The sequence below is a fragment of the Scylla paramamosain genome, unplaced genomic scaffold (genome assembly GCF_035594125.1).
Source record: "Scylla paramamosain isolate STU-SP2022 unplaced genomic scaffold, ASM3559412v1 Contig31, whole genome shotgun sequence".
NCBI classification, from domain to species: Eukaryota; Metazoa; Arthropoda; class Malacostraca; order Decapoda; family Portunidae; genus Scylla; species Scylla paramamosain.
Window position 1 is genome coordinate 835,001 of NW_026973696.1, and position 17,133 is coordinate 852,133.

Below are 17,133 nucleotides of genomic sequence, written 5' to 3' on the forward strand. Positions count from 1 at the left end.
CTTGGCCAGGTATTCTAATATAATAGTTAAAACCATCAACAGGATCAGGAAGAGGGAGATGAAGTGAGGAGAGAGGAGAGGAGGCAGGAGATAGTGGTCAAGAGCCTCAGGTGTGGGCCGGACACTCATCCTAACCTCCTCCTTGCCTCCTCCTCACATCCATCCCAATATCACTGTTCTCTTTCTTCATATCTCTTCATTTCTTCCCTGCAGTCTCCTTTCTAAAACTTTATTCATTCAAGAAAAGTTATATTAAATAGGTCTTTGTCTGGATTGTGTATGTACACACACACACACACACACACACACACACACACACACACACACACACACACACACACACACACACACACACACACACACACACACACACTAGATAGAAACTGTTTGGTATTGTATGCACCCTCTTATCATCTTTTCTCTCTTCCCCACACAGGGCATTATTGAGAAGTATGGCCTGGCACTGCAATCATCAGGGTTCTTTGCTGGGTATGACATCAACATCAACGCAGGCATTGCCAATTCTGTGTCGTCGCAGGCCCTCAAATTTGTGGCCTCTCTCCTGCCAAATACTGTGGCTTATTTTGATGTAAGTTTTGCCAGTACAGTGTTCTTTGCAAGTTTTCTGCTTTAAATCCTGACGTGCTTACTGCACCAACCTTTCTTGTGCTGTCAATGTTTTCTTTGTTGCCAGGAGGAGAAGGTGAAAGAGCATCCCATCACAGACACCTTCTATGCTCCCTTTGACCTTTACAAGCCCATTAGAGGTGGTAAGTACTTGTTAATATATTTTGGTGATAGAGAAAAGCAGGTAGACAAAATTACAAGTATTCAAAATTTTTTCCTTTTTCCTTATCTTCTATTACTTCCTCCTCATTGTGCCAATTTGTTTCCTTACCTCTGCAAGTATTGATTATTGTGTCTATCTATCCACCTGTCTGCCTGCTTGTCTATCTGCCTGCCTGTCTACGGTCAGCGACACACACAATCGGACCTCCTGCCGAGACACGAGCAAGAAAGTTTCCTCATTGGCTGACGAAATGCCCCTGGTTGTAAAGTATGGCTGTCATTGGCTGGAGGTCTGATGGTGGTTGTTGATGGCTGTATTTGTGGTGATGGTGATCTATTATTATTATGTCTGTTTTGTTATATGTTGTGTTTGATGCAAAATGTTTTGTGTGTTTTTGAGAATGTGTCCTGGAAATTTTTGGTTACAAGGAAATGCATATTGATATACAATGTCTCTCTCTCTCTCTCTCTCTCTCTCTCTCTCTCTCTCTCTCTCTCTCTCTCTCTCTCTCTCTCTCTCACAAAAAGCTGACAATATTAATTTGGAATTTTGTTAAGGGAGGAGGGTGAAGGAAAGGGTCTTTTACCTTGGACTTGGATTCACTTGCTGTGATAGCGAAAATGGCCCTAAACCAAAATGTGTTGTTTGTGGCTTGGAGTTATCAAATGAATGTATGACTCCACAGAAAATGAAGAGACATTTATCAACTAAGCATCGTCACCTGACACAGAAACCTATATATTACTTTAAGAGACTCTTGAAAGAAAACAAACAACAAAGTCTTGGGTTTGAGAAAAAAGTGAAGGTAGCAGAAAAGGCACAGAAAGCAAGCTACTTAGTAGCAGAACAATCAGTAAAAGAAATGAGACCCCATTCAATTGCAGAATCCTATTTTCTTCCAGCTTGCTGTTCTGTAGTGAAAACTTTGTTTGGGGACGAGGCTGAAAAAGAAGTGAAAAAAATTCCTCTCTCAAACGATACGATTGGCAGACGAATCAAGGATATGTCATCTGACATTGAGAAAAGTGTGTGCGAACTGGTGAAAGATAAAACGTTTGCCTTACAAGCGGACGAATCAACAGATATTGGAGGGAAACCTCAGTTACTTGTGTTGATGCGTTTCATTGATGATAAGAAAATAACCGAGCAATTCTTGTGCTGCAAAGAACTAAGTCAAACAACAGGACAGGAAATATTTTCTACAGTGACAGAATATTTGGTAGAAATGGACTTAAATGGAAATTATGTGTAGGAATTGGCACAGATGGTTGTCCATCAATGGTGGGGTCAGTAAAGGGTTTTGTGTCTTTAGTGAAGAAGGAAAATCCATTTCTGATTACCACACATTGTTTCTTGCACCGTGAAGCTCTTGTTGCTAAACCACTTGGACAAGATTTAAAATTTGTTCTTGATAATGTCGTGAAAATGGTGAACTTTATTCAAAGTAGACCAAAGCAGTCAAGATTATTTTCCAGTCTTTGCGAAGAAATGGGATCTGCCCACGAAGGTCTTCTCCTCCACACGGAAGTTCGGTCATTGTCAAGAGGCAGAGCGTTATCCCGTGTGCATGAACTAAGAGAGGAAATTCTTCTTTTCTTTGCTCTGGAAGAGAAAACAGAATTCTGCGAATTACTGGCCGACGAAATTTGGAATGCAAAATTATGTTATTTGGCAGATATATTTGAGCATTTGAACAAGGTGAATTTAAGTATGCAAGGGAGAAATGAAAATATGTTAACATGCACTGATAAAATGCAGTCAATGAAAGAAAAAATCAAGGTTTGGAAAGACAGGTCAAGTGAAGGTAATATTGACATGTTTCAAAAGACTGCTGCAGCAAACAACACAGACATTGTTCCACTCATTACAGACCACCTTACAAGTCTAGAAAGGAGCATTGAAAAATACTTTTCAAATATATCTACTGAAAGTTATGATTGGCTGAGAAATCCATTGGTGCTCGATCCCTTACACAAGCCTCAACTTAGCACTCACGAAGAAGAGGAACTAATTGATATCCGAAATGACCGCATGCGGCCCGCCACACTACTACGTGCGGCCCGCGGCACGTCTCATATTTCAGTCTTACAGTTGGTCTTTTTACAGGAATGATTAAGCCAGCCAGCCCTTTGCATTTTAAAGTCATTATATAAAGATATAAAGATACTATTATATTTTTTGGGCGGTGACGTTCCTCTGTGGTATAGTAACTCCCAACCTCGTCAAGTGTGTGCGCGTGTGTGTGTGTCCGGCTCGCCGCCACCCGCCAACATTCTCTCTCTCTCTCTCTCTCTCTCTCTCTCTCTCTCTCTCTCTGTGTGTGTGTGTGTGTGTGTGTGTGTGTTATTGTTAAAAGTATTTTTCTTAATTAAAGTAAGTGATTGCAAACACAATGTCACCAGCAGGAACTTTACCATCTGCTTCAAGTTTTCTATCGTGTTTTGTAGTGAACGAATTATTCTCATATATTTTTACGTAAATCATGTGACCATTTCGTCTCGTGGACTGCGTTCCAAAGCCAGTGACTACAGGTGACGAGAATACACGTAGTCGTACGGGCCCTGCTCCGTAATATACACGTGTTAGACGTGACCATAACTCGTCATTCCTCCGTCTCACCGAGAATCGGCCTCCGACTCGAGTCCTGCTTTGTCCTTCGAGAGCGTCACAGCGTCAGATTTTGGCGCGACTCTTACTGCACATCATCTCATCATGATTTCCAAGAAGCGAACAGTTACTGAAGAACATCGTGTGATGCAGGAAAAGTGGAAAATATCTTTATTTTTTGCTGAAGTGAATGGAAAACCAACTTGTTTGATTTGCAACCAAATTATAGCGGTGTCAAAAGAATATAACATTCGGCGACATTACACAAGCACTCATGCTTCAAAGTATGATGTGTATAGTGGAAAACTTTGCGAAGAAAAAGTAAAGACGCTAGAACAGTCTCTCAAAAGGCAGCAGTCAGTGTATCAGCGTGTTCACGAAGCCAGCGACACTGCAGTACGGGCAAGTTATAGGATTGCACGGGAAATAGCTGCGTCATCGAAACCATTTTCAGAAGGGGACTTTATAAAGAAATGCACGACGACGGCCGCAGAAGATATTTGCCCCGAAAAACGTAGATCATTTGCAAACATAAGCCTTTCAAGAAATACAGTTGCAGAAAGAGTAAATGAACTGTCAGAAAATCTTAATAGTCAGCTCAAAGAAAAAGTTGCTAAATTTGTAGCATTTTCTGTAGCAATCGATGAAAGTACAGACATTACTGACATAGCTCAACTAGCAGCAGCGTTCATACGTGGTGTTGATGAAAATATGCAGGTAAGTGAAGAATTTGTGGAATTAGTACCAATGAAAGGAACAACAACAGGGGATGATATATTTGTGAGTTTGACTGGTGCACTTGATAGGATAGGTGTTGACTGGAAGAAAACTGTGAGTCTGACAACAGATGGAGCATCTCAAATGGTTGGTAGAAAGGCTGGCGTGACAGCAAAGTTAAAGGAAAAACTACTCACCCTGAATTCAGACCATCAAATTCACAGTGTTGATTGCATAATTGACAGGGATTAATTATTAATTATTGTATTGTTAGAAATACTGATTGAAAAGGAAGGAAAAAAAAACTCATTAATGTACCACCGGTGGTACATGTGGCGGTTACTGAAGGTACGAAATGTACCATCGGTGGTACATACGGCGGTAAACGTGTTAATCTAACCTAACCCAACCCAACCGCTTAACCCTATAAGGACCATTGGAACAATTATGAACCACTTCAAAAGCGTGCTTTTCCTTGGATGAAATTCCCTCGTAGAGGCGTGTCCGTCCGGCGGTACATTTTTGCACCACATCAGAAAACATCACTCACACGATATGTGGAAAAAAAGCTCTCGTTTCTGTGTAACAGCAGTTGACTCGTGACCACCAGAGGGGGAGGACGTAGTGACTGATCCTCCGTTTTCAACGATTTTTTTGGACGACTCATAGGTAAGCCAGGTCACTACAAAAATGATGATATATCCCATATATTCAGTAGAATGTGTTTATAATGTTGGCCTGACTTTGGATTATATTACTGTAATGTAAAAAGGTGTTTTTAAATGGTTCAAAAATGTACCAGTGGGTCATTCTGTTTCCTCAGATATGGACACGTCACAGTTCTATGGAGGCAGGTTTAAAGTTGATTGTGACACAAAGCAATTTGTATGCAACACAACAAAATGTAAACAAGCCTCTGAAGCTGGATAAAGATGAGTTGGAACAATTTCTAGGGACTGTCTTTCTTATGTCCTTGTTCAAAATATCTAACACTAGGCTTTATTGGAGTGGGGTGCTGGAATTCGATTCCGTATCCAAAGTTTTCAGTAGAAGGCGATGGGAAGAAATAAAAAGCTCTCTACATTTCAATGACAACACTCAGGCACCTGACAGGACTGGTCCCAATGCTGACAGGCTTTTCAAGGTTCGCCCAGTACTTGACCATTTGCAATCAAAATTTCGCAGCATCCCAATGCAACAAATGTGCTGCATTGATGAAATGATTGTTCCCTTGAAAGGAAATTCTTACCTAAAGCAGTACATCCCATCCAAACCACACAAATGGGGTTTCAAGGTATTTGCTTTGTGTGATACCTCTGGGATCTTGAATGACTTGCATGTTTATGATGGGCCCCTAAAGCCAGTCCAAGGTGAACCGGATCTGGGTCCATCATCCAATATAGTTCTGCAGTTGGCGCGCACAATCCCAGTAAATGCAAACCATTTGTTATACCATGACAATTGGTTCACATCTCCTAAACTAATGGCTCATTTAGCAACGAAGCAGATCTACTCTCTGGGTACTGTGAGACAAAACAGACTGAAAGGGATAGGAAATGTTCTGCCTACAGATAAGGAAATGTTGAAAAAGCAAAGGGGGTCTCATGTAGAGGTAAGCACAACTTACGATGGAGTAGAGTTACGTGCAATGAAATGGGTAGACAATCGTTGTGTGACTCTCCTCACAAGCTTTTCATCTGCTCAACCTTTGGGAACATGTAAGAGGAGGAGGCAGTAGACACCTGCCGAAACGATAATTACTCCCAGTGAGGTCTAAAACACTGTTCAGGGGGTGCTGTGAACTTATCATTAAACCCAGCTGTGACCTCACTGAACGTTTCCCTTTGTGTCTCACAACACAAGGGGGTAGTCACAGCCTGCCCTCTAAAGACAACTCTCTTCCTCCACACAAAACTACAAGCACCTAATAACACACACACCCTTCACTCAAAAAATTTTAAAATCATGGCGACTCCTACACCAGCCTCGGAGTCCCCATCTGGGGAGGGGACCATAAATGTCCCCAGGTCGGACTGCCTTTCCGTCGACGACCCTAAGTGTCTTGACACCCCCCTCAACTTTTTCTTCATTAACTTGTGCAACATTCGCGGTCTAAGATCTAATTTTCAATCTGTAGAACACCACCTCTCCTCTTCTAAACCTCATCTTCTTTTCCTCACTGAAACTCAGGTGTCTGAGGCAACTGACAGTAGCCCCTTTTCTGTTCCCTCCTACTTTCTCTATCCTCATTTTCGATCCAAAGCTGGATGCTGCGTTTACGTGCGCAACGACTTAACCTGCTCTCGTGCCCACGCTCTTGAATCTTCCGAGTTTTCCACCATCTGGCTACGACTACAGAGTCATTCTCACACTAAATTTATCTGTGCTGTATACCTCTCTCCTAACTCCTCTGACTATAAGAAATTCTTTGACTACTTAACTTCCAAAGTGGAGCACATTCTGACCCTCTTCCCTTTTGCAGAGATCTCCATTCTTGGAGACTTCAATGTTCACCACCAGCTTTGGCTTTCCTCTCCCTTCACTGACCATCCTGGTGAACTAGCCTACAACTTTGCTATCCTCCATGACCTAGAGCAATTGGTGCAACACCCTACTCGTATTCCTGACCGTCTTGGAGATACGCCCAACATTCTTGACCTTTTCCTGACCTCTAATCCTTCCGCTTATGCTGTCACCCTTTCTTCTCCGTTGGGCTCCTCCGATCACAATCTCATATCTTTATCTTGTCCTATCACTCCAATCCCTCCTCAGGATCCCCCTAAGCGAAGGTGCCTCTGGCGTTTTGCCTCTGCTAGTTGGGGGGACCTGAGGCGGTATTTTGCCGATTTTCCTTGGAATGACTACTGCTTCCGTGTCAGAGACCCGTCTTTATGTGCCGAGCGCATAACAGAGGTGATAGTGTCTGGCATGGAGGCGTACATTCCTCACTCTTTTTCTCGTCCTAAACCTTCTAAACCTTGGTTTAACACAGCTTGTTCTCGTGCTATACATGATAGAGAGGTGGCCCACAAAAGGTACTTAAGCCTTCCTTCACCAGAATCTCACGCACTTTATATTTCTGCCCGGAACCATGCCAAGTCTGTTCTCCAACTAGCCAAAAACTCCTTCATTAACAGAAAATGTCAAAACCTTTCAAGATCTAACTCCCCTCGTGATTTCTGGCATCTAGCCAAAAATATCTCCAATAACTTTGCTTCTTCTTCTTTCCCTCCTCTACTTCAACCAGATGGCACCACTGCTATCACATCTATTTCTAAAGCTGAACTCTTTGCTCAAACCTTTGCTAAAAACTCTACCTTGGACGATTCTGGGCTTGTTCCTCCCTCTCCTCCACCCTCTGACTACTTCATGCCTCGTATTAAAATTCTTCGTAATGATGTTTTCCATGCCCTCGCTGGCCTAAACCCTCGGAAGGCTTACGGACCTGATGGGGTCCCTCCTATTGTTCTCCGAAACTGTGCCTCCGTGCTTGCACCTTGCCTAGTCAAACTCTTTCAGCTGTGTCTGTCAACATCTACCTTTCCTTCTTGCTGGAAGTTTGCCTACATTCAACCTGTTCCTAAAAAGGGTGACCGCTCTAATCCCTCAAACTACCGTCCTATTGCTTTAATTTCCTGCTTATCTAAAGTTTTTGAATCTATCCTCAACAGGAAGATTCTTCAACATCTATCACTTGACAACCTTCTATCTGATCGCCAGTATGGGTTCCGTCAAGGCCGCTCTACTGGTGATCTTCTGGCTTTCCTTACTGAGTCTTGGTCATCCTCTTTTAGAGACTTTGGTGAAACTTTAGCTGTTGCCTTGGACATATCAAAAGCCTTTGATAGAGTCTGGCACAAAGCTTTGATTTCCAAACTACCCTCCTACGGTTTCTATCCTTCTCTCTGTAACTTCATCTCAAGTTTCCTTTCTGACCGTTCTATTGCTGCTGTGGTAGACGGTCACTGTTCTTCTCCTAAATCTATTAACAGTGGTGTTCCTCAGGGTTCTGTCCTGTCACCCACTCTCTTCTTATTATTCATTAATGATCTTCTAAACCAAACTTCTTGTCCTATCCACTCCTATGCTGATGATACCACCCTGCACTTTTCCACGTCTTTTCATAGACGTCCAACCCTTCAGGAGGTAAACATATCACGCAGGGAAGCCACAGAACGCCTGACTTTTGATCTTTCTAAAATTTCTGATTGGGGCAGAGCAAACTTGGTATTGTTCAATGCCTCAAAAACTCAATTCCTCCATCTATCAACTCGACACAATCTTCCAGACAACTATCCCCTCTTCTTCAATGACACTCAACTGTCCCCCTCTTCTACACTGAACATCCTCGGTCTGTCCTTTACTTATAATCTGAACTGGAAACTTCACATCTCATCTCTAGCTAAAACAGCTTCTATGAAGTTAGGTGTTCTGAGACGTCTCCGCCAGTTTTTCTCACCCCCCCAGCTGCTAACTCTGTACAAGGGCCTTATCCGTCCATGTATGGAGTATGCTTCACATGTCTGGGGGGGTTCCACTCATACTGCTGTTCTAGACAGGGTGGAATCAAAAGCTTTTCGTCTCATCAACTCCTCTCCTCTAACTGACTGTCTTCAGCCTCTCTCTCACCGCTGCAATGTTGCATCTCTAGCTGTCTTCTACCACTATTTTCATGCTAACTGCTCTTCTGATCTTGCTAACTGCATGCCTCCCCTCCTTCCGCGGCCTCGCTGCACAAGACTTTCTTCTTTCTCTCACTCCTATTCTGTCCACCTCTCTAACGCAAGAGTTAACCAGTATTCTCAATCATTCATCCCTTTCTCTGGTAAACTCTGGAACTCCTTGCCTGCTTCTGTATTTCCACCTTCCTATGACTTGAATTCCTTCAAGAGGGAGGTTTCAGGACACTTATCCACCAATTTTTGACCACTGCTTTGACCCTTTTAGGGACTGGCATTTCAGTGGGCATTTTTTTTTATTAGATTTTTGTTGCCCTTGGCCAGTATCCTTCCTACATAAAAAAAAAAAAAAAAAAAAAAAATGACAAGAAAAGGAAGGAGATTGTTGAAATTCCTTGCCCCAAAATAGTCAAAACCTATAATGAGGAAATGGGAGGGGTTGATCTTCTGGATTCGTTGATTGCCTTATATAGAATCCACATAAGGTCTCACAAGTACTACCATAAACTTGTTTTCCACTTTGTTGATGTCACAATAGTAAATTCATGGCTTCTCTACAGGAGGGAGGCTAGTGCAATAGGGGTGTCCAAAAAATCGCAACTTCAGTTGCAGGCATTCAAGTTGAAGGTGGCATATTCTCTCCTACGCCAAAACAAAGACCCCCTGAAAAGACCCGGTGTGGGAAGACCACGCTCCAGCAGTCTTGAGACAGAGCACGAGGAAAAAAAAAAGAGAGGTCATGCAACAAAACCAATTCCAAGTGTTGACATCACAAAAGATGGAATTGGCCACTGGCCCAAGATTGTTGAGACGAAGGAAAGACCTCATTGCAAGCTACCAAATTGTAAAGGAAGGCCAAACACATATTTAGTGCCCTCTAAGGGGTGTGATGTTCCCTTGTGGCACACGATAATTACAAATCCTATCACTGGATTAAAAGAAATACAAATATTGACACTTTTATAGATTTTTAATTGATAATGGAATAAACCGAATAATAATAATAAAAAGAAAGGAATTCAGAAATACAAAATAAATGGTAGCGTATTCTTCAATTACATAAAAACTACGATGGAGATATTTTCGCGACTACTGAGTTGTGGGGGAGACCAGAGAATAAATAAATAAATAACAAATATATACCCAAAAAGTACGTATAGACCTGAGGACAGTCTCACACGGTGATCTCGAACCAGGTGGTTTCACTAGTCCCGTGGAGAAAACCAACAAAAAAGAACGAAAAAATGCGAATATCTATCCACTCAGAAAACCGTTTATCAACAGGAATATCTGAGGAGAATCCGAGAGGGTCTGAGGAGAATCCGAGAGAGACTGGCTTTGCTTGTGAGGAAATCGGCGGGAAACTAAGGATAAAGGTTTCCAATGGGGAAATTTATTAAGAGTTATAATTTTGTTTTTAGTGGGGGGGGGGGCGACTAGGTTGTGAGTTCAGGGATGAAAAATATGAATCATTAAGTTACTGTTTACTTTAAAGTTGTTACTTTAAGAAGTTTAATTCAATGGACTTTTGAAATCAATTGGGGAATTAGTCAAAGTCTGGTATCTCTTCCTGGCTTGCGTAGCAACAGGGGTAACAGGACAGCGAAGCAAAGAAGACTTATTAGATTCGTCAACCTCATTGGCGCGGCGTAATTATCTGGGATTTGTTTGAGCTGGTTTAAGACCTTACCATTATAGAATTAATTTTATCGTATTAAGGGCTCCCCATTCTCTGGGATTAGGTGAAAAATTCGCCTCTATAACCTGGCCAAGCAAGAGAAATTACGTTTATTCACGGGGTAAATTTTGTTATAGAAGTGGTCAACACAGTGACGCTGAGAGGGGGGGGGGGAAAGCAAGGACAAAAGGACACTGAGGAGAGGAGGGGAAGGGGGGGGGGGTTAGTCACATGGTACTGAGACTCTGGTCATCCCCGCACATTACATGGGCCTTAATCTAGGAAAAAAAGTAGAAATACGAGGTGTGTCATTAAAGTTCCAGGACTGGTGCCACACAAGTTTTATTTCACATCCAGGCTACAAACTATAGGTTATCTCCTTCGAAGTAATCCCCCTGGCACCGCATGCACTTGTCCATCCTTCTCTGCCAGGCTTGCATGCACTGCTGGAAGGATTCTTGCGGGATGCTCCTCAGCTCCGTCGTCACGGCCTTTTTGATGTCGTCCGCATCATCAAAACGGGTCCCCTTCATGACCTCCTTGAGCTTGGGGAAGAGGAAGAAGTCGCACGGAGCGAGGTCAGGTGAGTAGGGCGGTTGCTCCAGCACGGCGATGTTCTTCTTGGCCAAGAACTCTCTGATGCTCAGGGCATTGTGAGCAGGCGCATTGTCGTGGTGAAGCAGCCACGAGTTGCCCTGCCACAACTCCCGCCTCTTCTCGCGCACTGCACGAAGCAGACGCCGCAGTACTTCTTTGTACACATGTTGGTTGACTGTCTGGCCCTGTGGCAAGAACTCGCAGTGGACGATGCCCCTCACATCGAAGAAAGCGATCAACATGACCTTGAAGCTGGACCTGGACTGCCTTGCTTTCTTCGGCCGTGGCGACGCCGGACTCTTCCATTGAAGGCTCTGGCGTTTGGTCTCCGGGTCGTACTCAAATACCCAGGACTCATCGCCGGTGATGACTCTCCTGAGCAAGTCTGGTTCAGTTTCCAGACGCTCGAGGATGTCCTGACACACCTGCATGCGTCGTCCCTTCTGGTCATCGTTCAGGAGTCTCGGCACCATCTTCGCACAGACTTTCCGCATGCCCAGATCTTCAGTGATAATCTTCCACACGCTGTTGTGGTTCATGCCAAGCTCATCTGCGATCTTTCGAACAGTCAACCGACGATCGTCACGCACCATCTGCTTGACACGCTCAACATTGGCCTCATTCCTGCTCGTTGAGGGTCTTCCACTCCTGGGGTCATCTTCCACGTCCTCCCGGCCCTCTTTGAACCTCTTGCACCACTCAAAAACACGTGAGCGTGACATTGTCTCATCCCCGTACACTTTTTGCAGCATACCCAGTGCTTCTGACGGCGTTTTCCCCAACTGCACCAAAAACTTCAAGTTTGTTCGCTGTTCAGCGCTCATTGTTAAACGACCTGCAACAGAGGACATGATTTTAAAAGCACGTAAGAAAAAGATTAGTGACTGTAGAGGGTTGGGAGCGCAGTTGTATACTCCAGAAGGATTACTTTGAAGGGGAAATATGGTGGTTTGTGGCTTGGGTTTGAAATTCATCTTTTAGGACACCAGTCCTGGAACTTTAATGACACACCTCGTATACATAATTAATTTTCCAGCACTACACATACTGCTGCAAATGCAATGTTGCACTTTGCTTAAATAAAGAAAGAAATTGCTTCATTGAGTTTCACACAAAATAGGTACTTTCTGTAAAGAAAAACACAATCAAAACATCAATTCTAAATGGCTGTGTATTGTATACTGTATTGTCTATTGCTTACAAGTTATCTGTAGGAAAGTTTTGTTATTTTATAAGGATTATAGAGGCACAACAATGTAAAAATTCATTTCTGAAATAAATTGGTTTTCCAAGGTCAAAATGACCAATGGTCCATTTTTGAACCAATACATTAATATATTATAGAAATGTGTTTTGTAGAAACTTAAGGTTTACTTTCAATGAAGTTCGATACAATCAATTGATTTTACTCATTATCAAATTTTTCCTACACGTAGATATAAATTTGGTCCTTAAAGGGTTAACCTAAGCTAACCTAGCCCAACCGCTTAACCTAACCTAACCTAACCTGACCTGACCTAACCTAACCTAACCTAACCTAACCTAACTTAACCTAACCTAACCTAACCTAACCTAACCTAACCTAACCTAACTTAACCTAACCTAACCTAACCTAACCTAACCTAACCTAACCAAACCTAACCTAACCTAACCTAACCTAACCTAACCTAACTTAACCTAACCTAACCTAACCTAACCTAACCTAACCTAACCTAACCTAACCTAACCTAACCTAACCTAACCTAACCTAACCTAACCTAACCTAACCTAACCTAACCTAACCTAACCTAACCTAACCTAACCTAACCTAACCTAACCTAACCTAACCTAACCTAACCTAACCTAACCTAACCTAACCTAACCTAACCTAACCTAACCTAACCTAACCTAACCTAACCTAACCTAACCTAACCTAACCTAACCTAACCTAACCTAACCTAACCTAACCTGACGATGACGATGACGATGACGATGACGATGACGATGACGATGACGATAACGATAACGATAACTATACCGTTATAGTTATCGTTATCGTTATTAATTAATTAATTAATTAATTAAAATTAATTAATTAATTAATTAATTAATTAATTAATAATAAATAAATTAATTAATTAATAATTAATTATTTAATTAATAAATAAATAAATAATTAATTAATCAATTAATTAATTAATTAATAATTAATTAATTAATTAATTAATAATTAATTAATTAATTAATTGATTTATTAATTATTAAATAATTAATTAATTAATTAATTAATTAATTATTAAATAATTAATTAATTAATTTATTTATTAATTAATTAATTTTAATTAATTAATTAATTAATTAATTATTAATTAATTAATTAATTAATTGATTAATTAATTTTTAATTAATTAATTAATTAATTAATTAGTTATTTAATAAATTAATTAAAATTAGTTAATTAATTATTTAATTATTAATTAATTAATTAATTAATTATTAATTATTTAATTAATTAATAATTAATTAATTAATTAATTAATTAATTATTAATTAATTAATTAATTAATAATTAATAATTTAATTAGTTAATAAATTAATTAATTAAATTAATAAATAAATAAATAAATTATTTAATTAATAATTAATTAATTAATTAATTAATTATTAATTAATTAATTATTAATTAATTAATTAATTAATTAATTAATTATTAGTTAATTAATTAATTAAAATTAATTAATTAATTAATTAATTAATTAATTATTAATTAATTAATTAATTAATAATTAATTAATTAATTAATTAATTAATTAATAATTAATTAATTAATAATTAATTAATTAATTATTTATTTATTAATTAAATAATTAATTAATTTATTTATTTATTTATTTATTTAATTAATTTAATAATTAATTAATTAAATTAATAATTAATTAATTAATTATTAATTAATTAATTAATTAATTAATTAATTAATAATTAATTAATTAATTAATTAATTAATTAATTAATTAATTAACCTAACCTAACCTAACTTAACCTAACCTAACCTAACCTAACCTAACCTAACCTAACTTAACCTAACTTAACCTAACCTAACCTAACCTAACCTAACCTAACCTAACCTAACCTAATTAATTAATTAATTAATTAATTAATTAATTAATTAATTAATGAATGAATGAATGAATGAATGAATTAATGAATTAATTAATTAATTAATTAATTATAATTAATTAATTAATTAATTAATTAATTTCAATTAATTAATTAATTATAATTAATTAATTAATTAATTAATTAATTTCAATTAATTAATTAATTAATTAATAATTAATTAATTAATTAATAATTAATTAATTAATTAATTAATTATTAATTAATTAATTAATTAATTAATTATTAATTAATTAATTAATTAATAAATAATCAATTAATTAATTTATTAATTAATTAATTTTAATTAATTAATTAATTAATTAATTATTAATTAATTAATTTTAATTAATTAATTAATTAATTAATTAATTAATTATTAATTAATTAATTAATTAATTAATAAATTAATTTTTAATTAATTAATTAATTAATTATTTAATAAATTAATTAAAATTAATTAATTAATTATTTAATTATTAATTAATTAATTAATTAATTAATAATTATTTAATTAATTAATAATTAATTAATTAATTAATTAATTAATTAATTAATAATTAATAATTTAATTGATTAATAAATTAAATAATTAAATTAATAAATAAATTAATTAATACATTATTTAATTAATAATTAATTAATTAATTAATTATTATTAGTTAATTAACTAATAATTATTAGTTAATTAATTAATTAAAATTAATTAATTAATTAATTAATTAATTAATTAATTATTAATTAATTAATTAATAATTAATTAATTAATTAATTAATTAATTAATTAATAATTAATTAATTAATAATTAATTATTTATTTATTAATTAATTAATTAATTAATTAATTAATTTATAAATTTAATTAATTAATTTAATAATTAATTAATTAAATTAATAATTAATTAATTAATTAATTAATAATTAATTAATTAATTAAATAATTAATTATTAATTAATTAATTAATTAATTAATTAATTAATTAACCTAACCTAACCTAACTTAATCTAACCTAACCTAACCTAACCTAACCTAACTTAACCTAACCTAACCTAACCTAACCTAACCTAACTTAACCTAACCTAACCTAACCTAACCTAACCTAACCTAACTTAACCTAACCTAACCTAACCTAACCTAACCTAACCTAACCTAACCTAACTTAACCTAACCTAACCTAACCTAACCTAACCTAACCTAACCTAACTTAACCTAACCTAACCTAACCTAACCTAACCTAATTAATTAATTAATTAATTAATTAATTAATTTCAATTAATTAATTAATTAATTAATTAATTAATTAATAATTAATTAATTAATTAATTAATTATTAATTAATTAATTAATTAATTAATTAATTAATTAATAATTATTTAATTAATTAATTAATTTACTTATAATTAATTAATTAATTAATTATTAATTAATTAATTAATTAATTAATTATTAATTAATTTATTTATTATTAAATAATTAAATAATTAATTAATTATTTAATTAATTATATAATTAATGAATAAAAATTAATTAATTAATTATTAATTAATTAATTAATTAATTAATTAATTAATTATTTATTAATTAACAATTAATTAATTAATTAATTGATTAATTATTAATTAATTAATAAATAAATTAATTAATTAATTTTAATTAATTAATTAAATGAATAATTAATTAATTAATAATTAATTAAATAATTAATTAATTAATTAATTAATTAATAAATTAATAATTAATTAATTAATTAATTAATAATTAATTAATTAATTAATTAATTAATTAATTAATTACTTAATTATTAATTAATTAATAATTAATTAATTAATTAATTTATTAATAATTAATTAATTAATTAATTAATTAATTAATTAATTTTAATTAATTAATTAAATAATTAATTAATTAATTAATTAATTAATTATTTAATTATTTAATTAAAATTATTTAATTAATTAATTAATTAATTATTAATTAATTAATTAATTAATTAATTATTAATTAATTATTAATTAATTAATTAATTAATTAATTAATTAATTAAATAATTAATTAATTAATTAATTAATTAATTAATTATTAATTAATTAATTAATTAATTAATTAATTAATTAATTTTAATTAATTAATTAATTATTAAATAATTAATTAATTAATTAAATAATTAATTAATTTTAATTAATTAATTAATTAATTAATTAATTATTAATTAATTAATTAACCTAACCTAACCTAACCTAACCTAACCGCTTAACCTAACCTAAGTTAACCTAACCTAACCTAACCTAACCTAACCTAACTTAACCTAACCTAACCTAACCTAACCTAACTTAAACTAACTTAACCTAACCTAACTTAACCTAACCTAACTTAACCTAACCTAACCTAACCTAACCTAACCTAACTTAACCTAACCTAACCTAACCTAACCTAACGTAACTTAACCTAACCTAACCTAACCTAACCTAACCTAATTAATTAATTATTAATTAATTAATTAATTAATTAATTATTAATTAATTAATTAATTAATAAATAATCAATTTATTAATTTATTAATTAATTAATTTTAATTAATTAATTAATTAATTAATTATTAATTAATTAATTTTAATTAATTAATTAATTAATTAATTAATTAATTATTAATTAATTAATTAATTAATTAATAAATTAATTTTTAATTAATTAATTAATTAATTATTTAATAAATTAATTAAAATTAATTAATTAATTATTTAATTATTAATTAATTAATTAATTAATTAATAATTATTTAATTAATTAATAATTAATTAATTAATTAATTAATTAATTAATTAATAATTAATAATTTAATTAATTAATAAATTAAATAATTAAATTAATAAATAAATTAATTAATACATTATTTAATTAATAATTAATTAATTAATTAATTATTATT

General features: G+C 34.3%; 1 protein-coding gene across 1 annotated transcript in view; it reads left to right on the top strand.

Moving 5' to 3' along the window:
- LOC135097747 (piggyBac transposable element-derived protein 3-like) overlaps positions 1-6,212 on the top strand; it is a 6,580-nt gene extending 368 nt beyond the window's left edge. Inside the window, exons 1-2 of the mRNA XM_063999762.1 lie at positions 1-589; positions 695-6,212. The exon at positions 1-589 is cut by the window's left edge and continues 368 nt beyond it. Of these exons, the coding sequence (XP_063855832.1) occupies positions 4,908-5,852 (945 nt within the window). The 5' untranslated portion in view covers positions 1-589; positions 695-4,907 and the 3' untranslated portion in view covers positions 5,853-6,212. The remainder of the gene's footprint in view (positions 590-694) is intronic.
- The last annotated feature ends 10,921 nt before the right edge of the window (positions 6,213-17,133 follow it).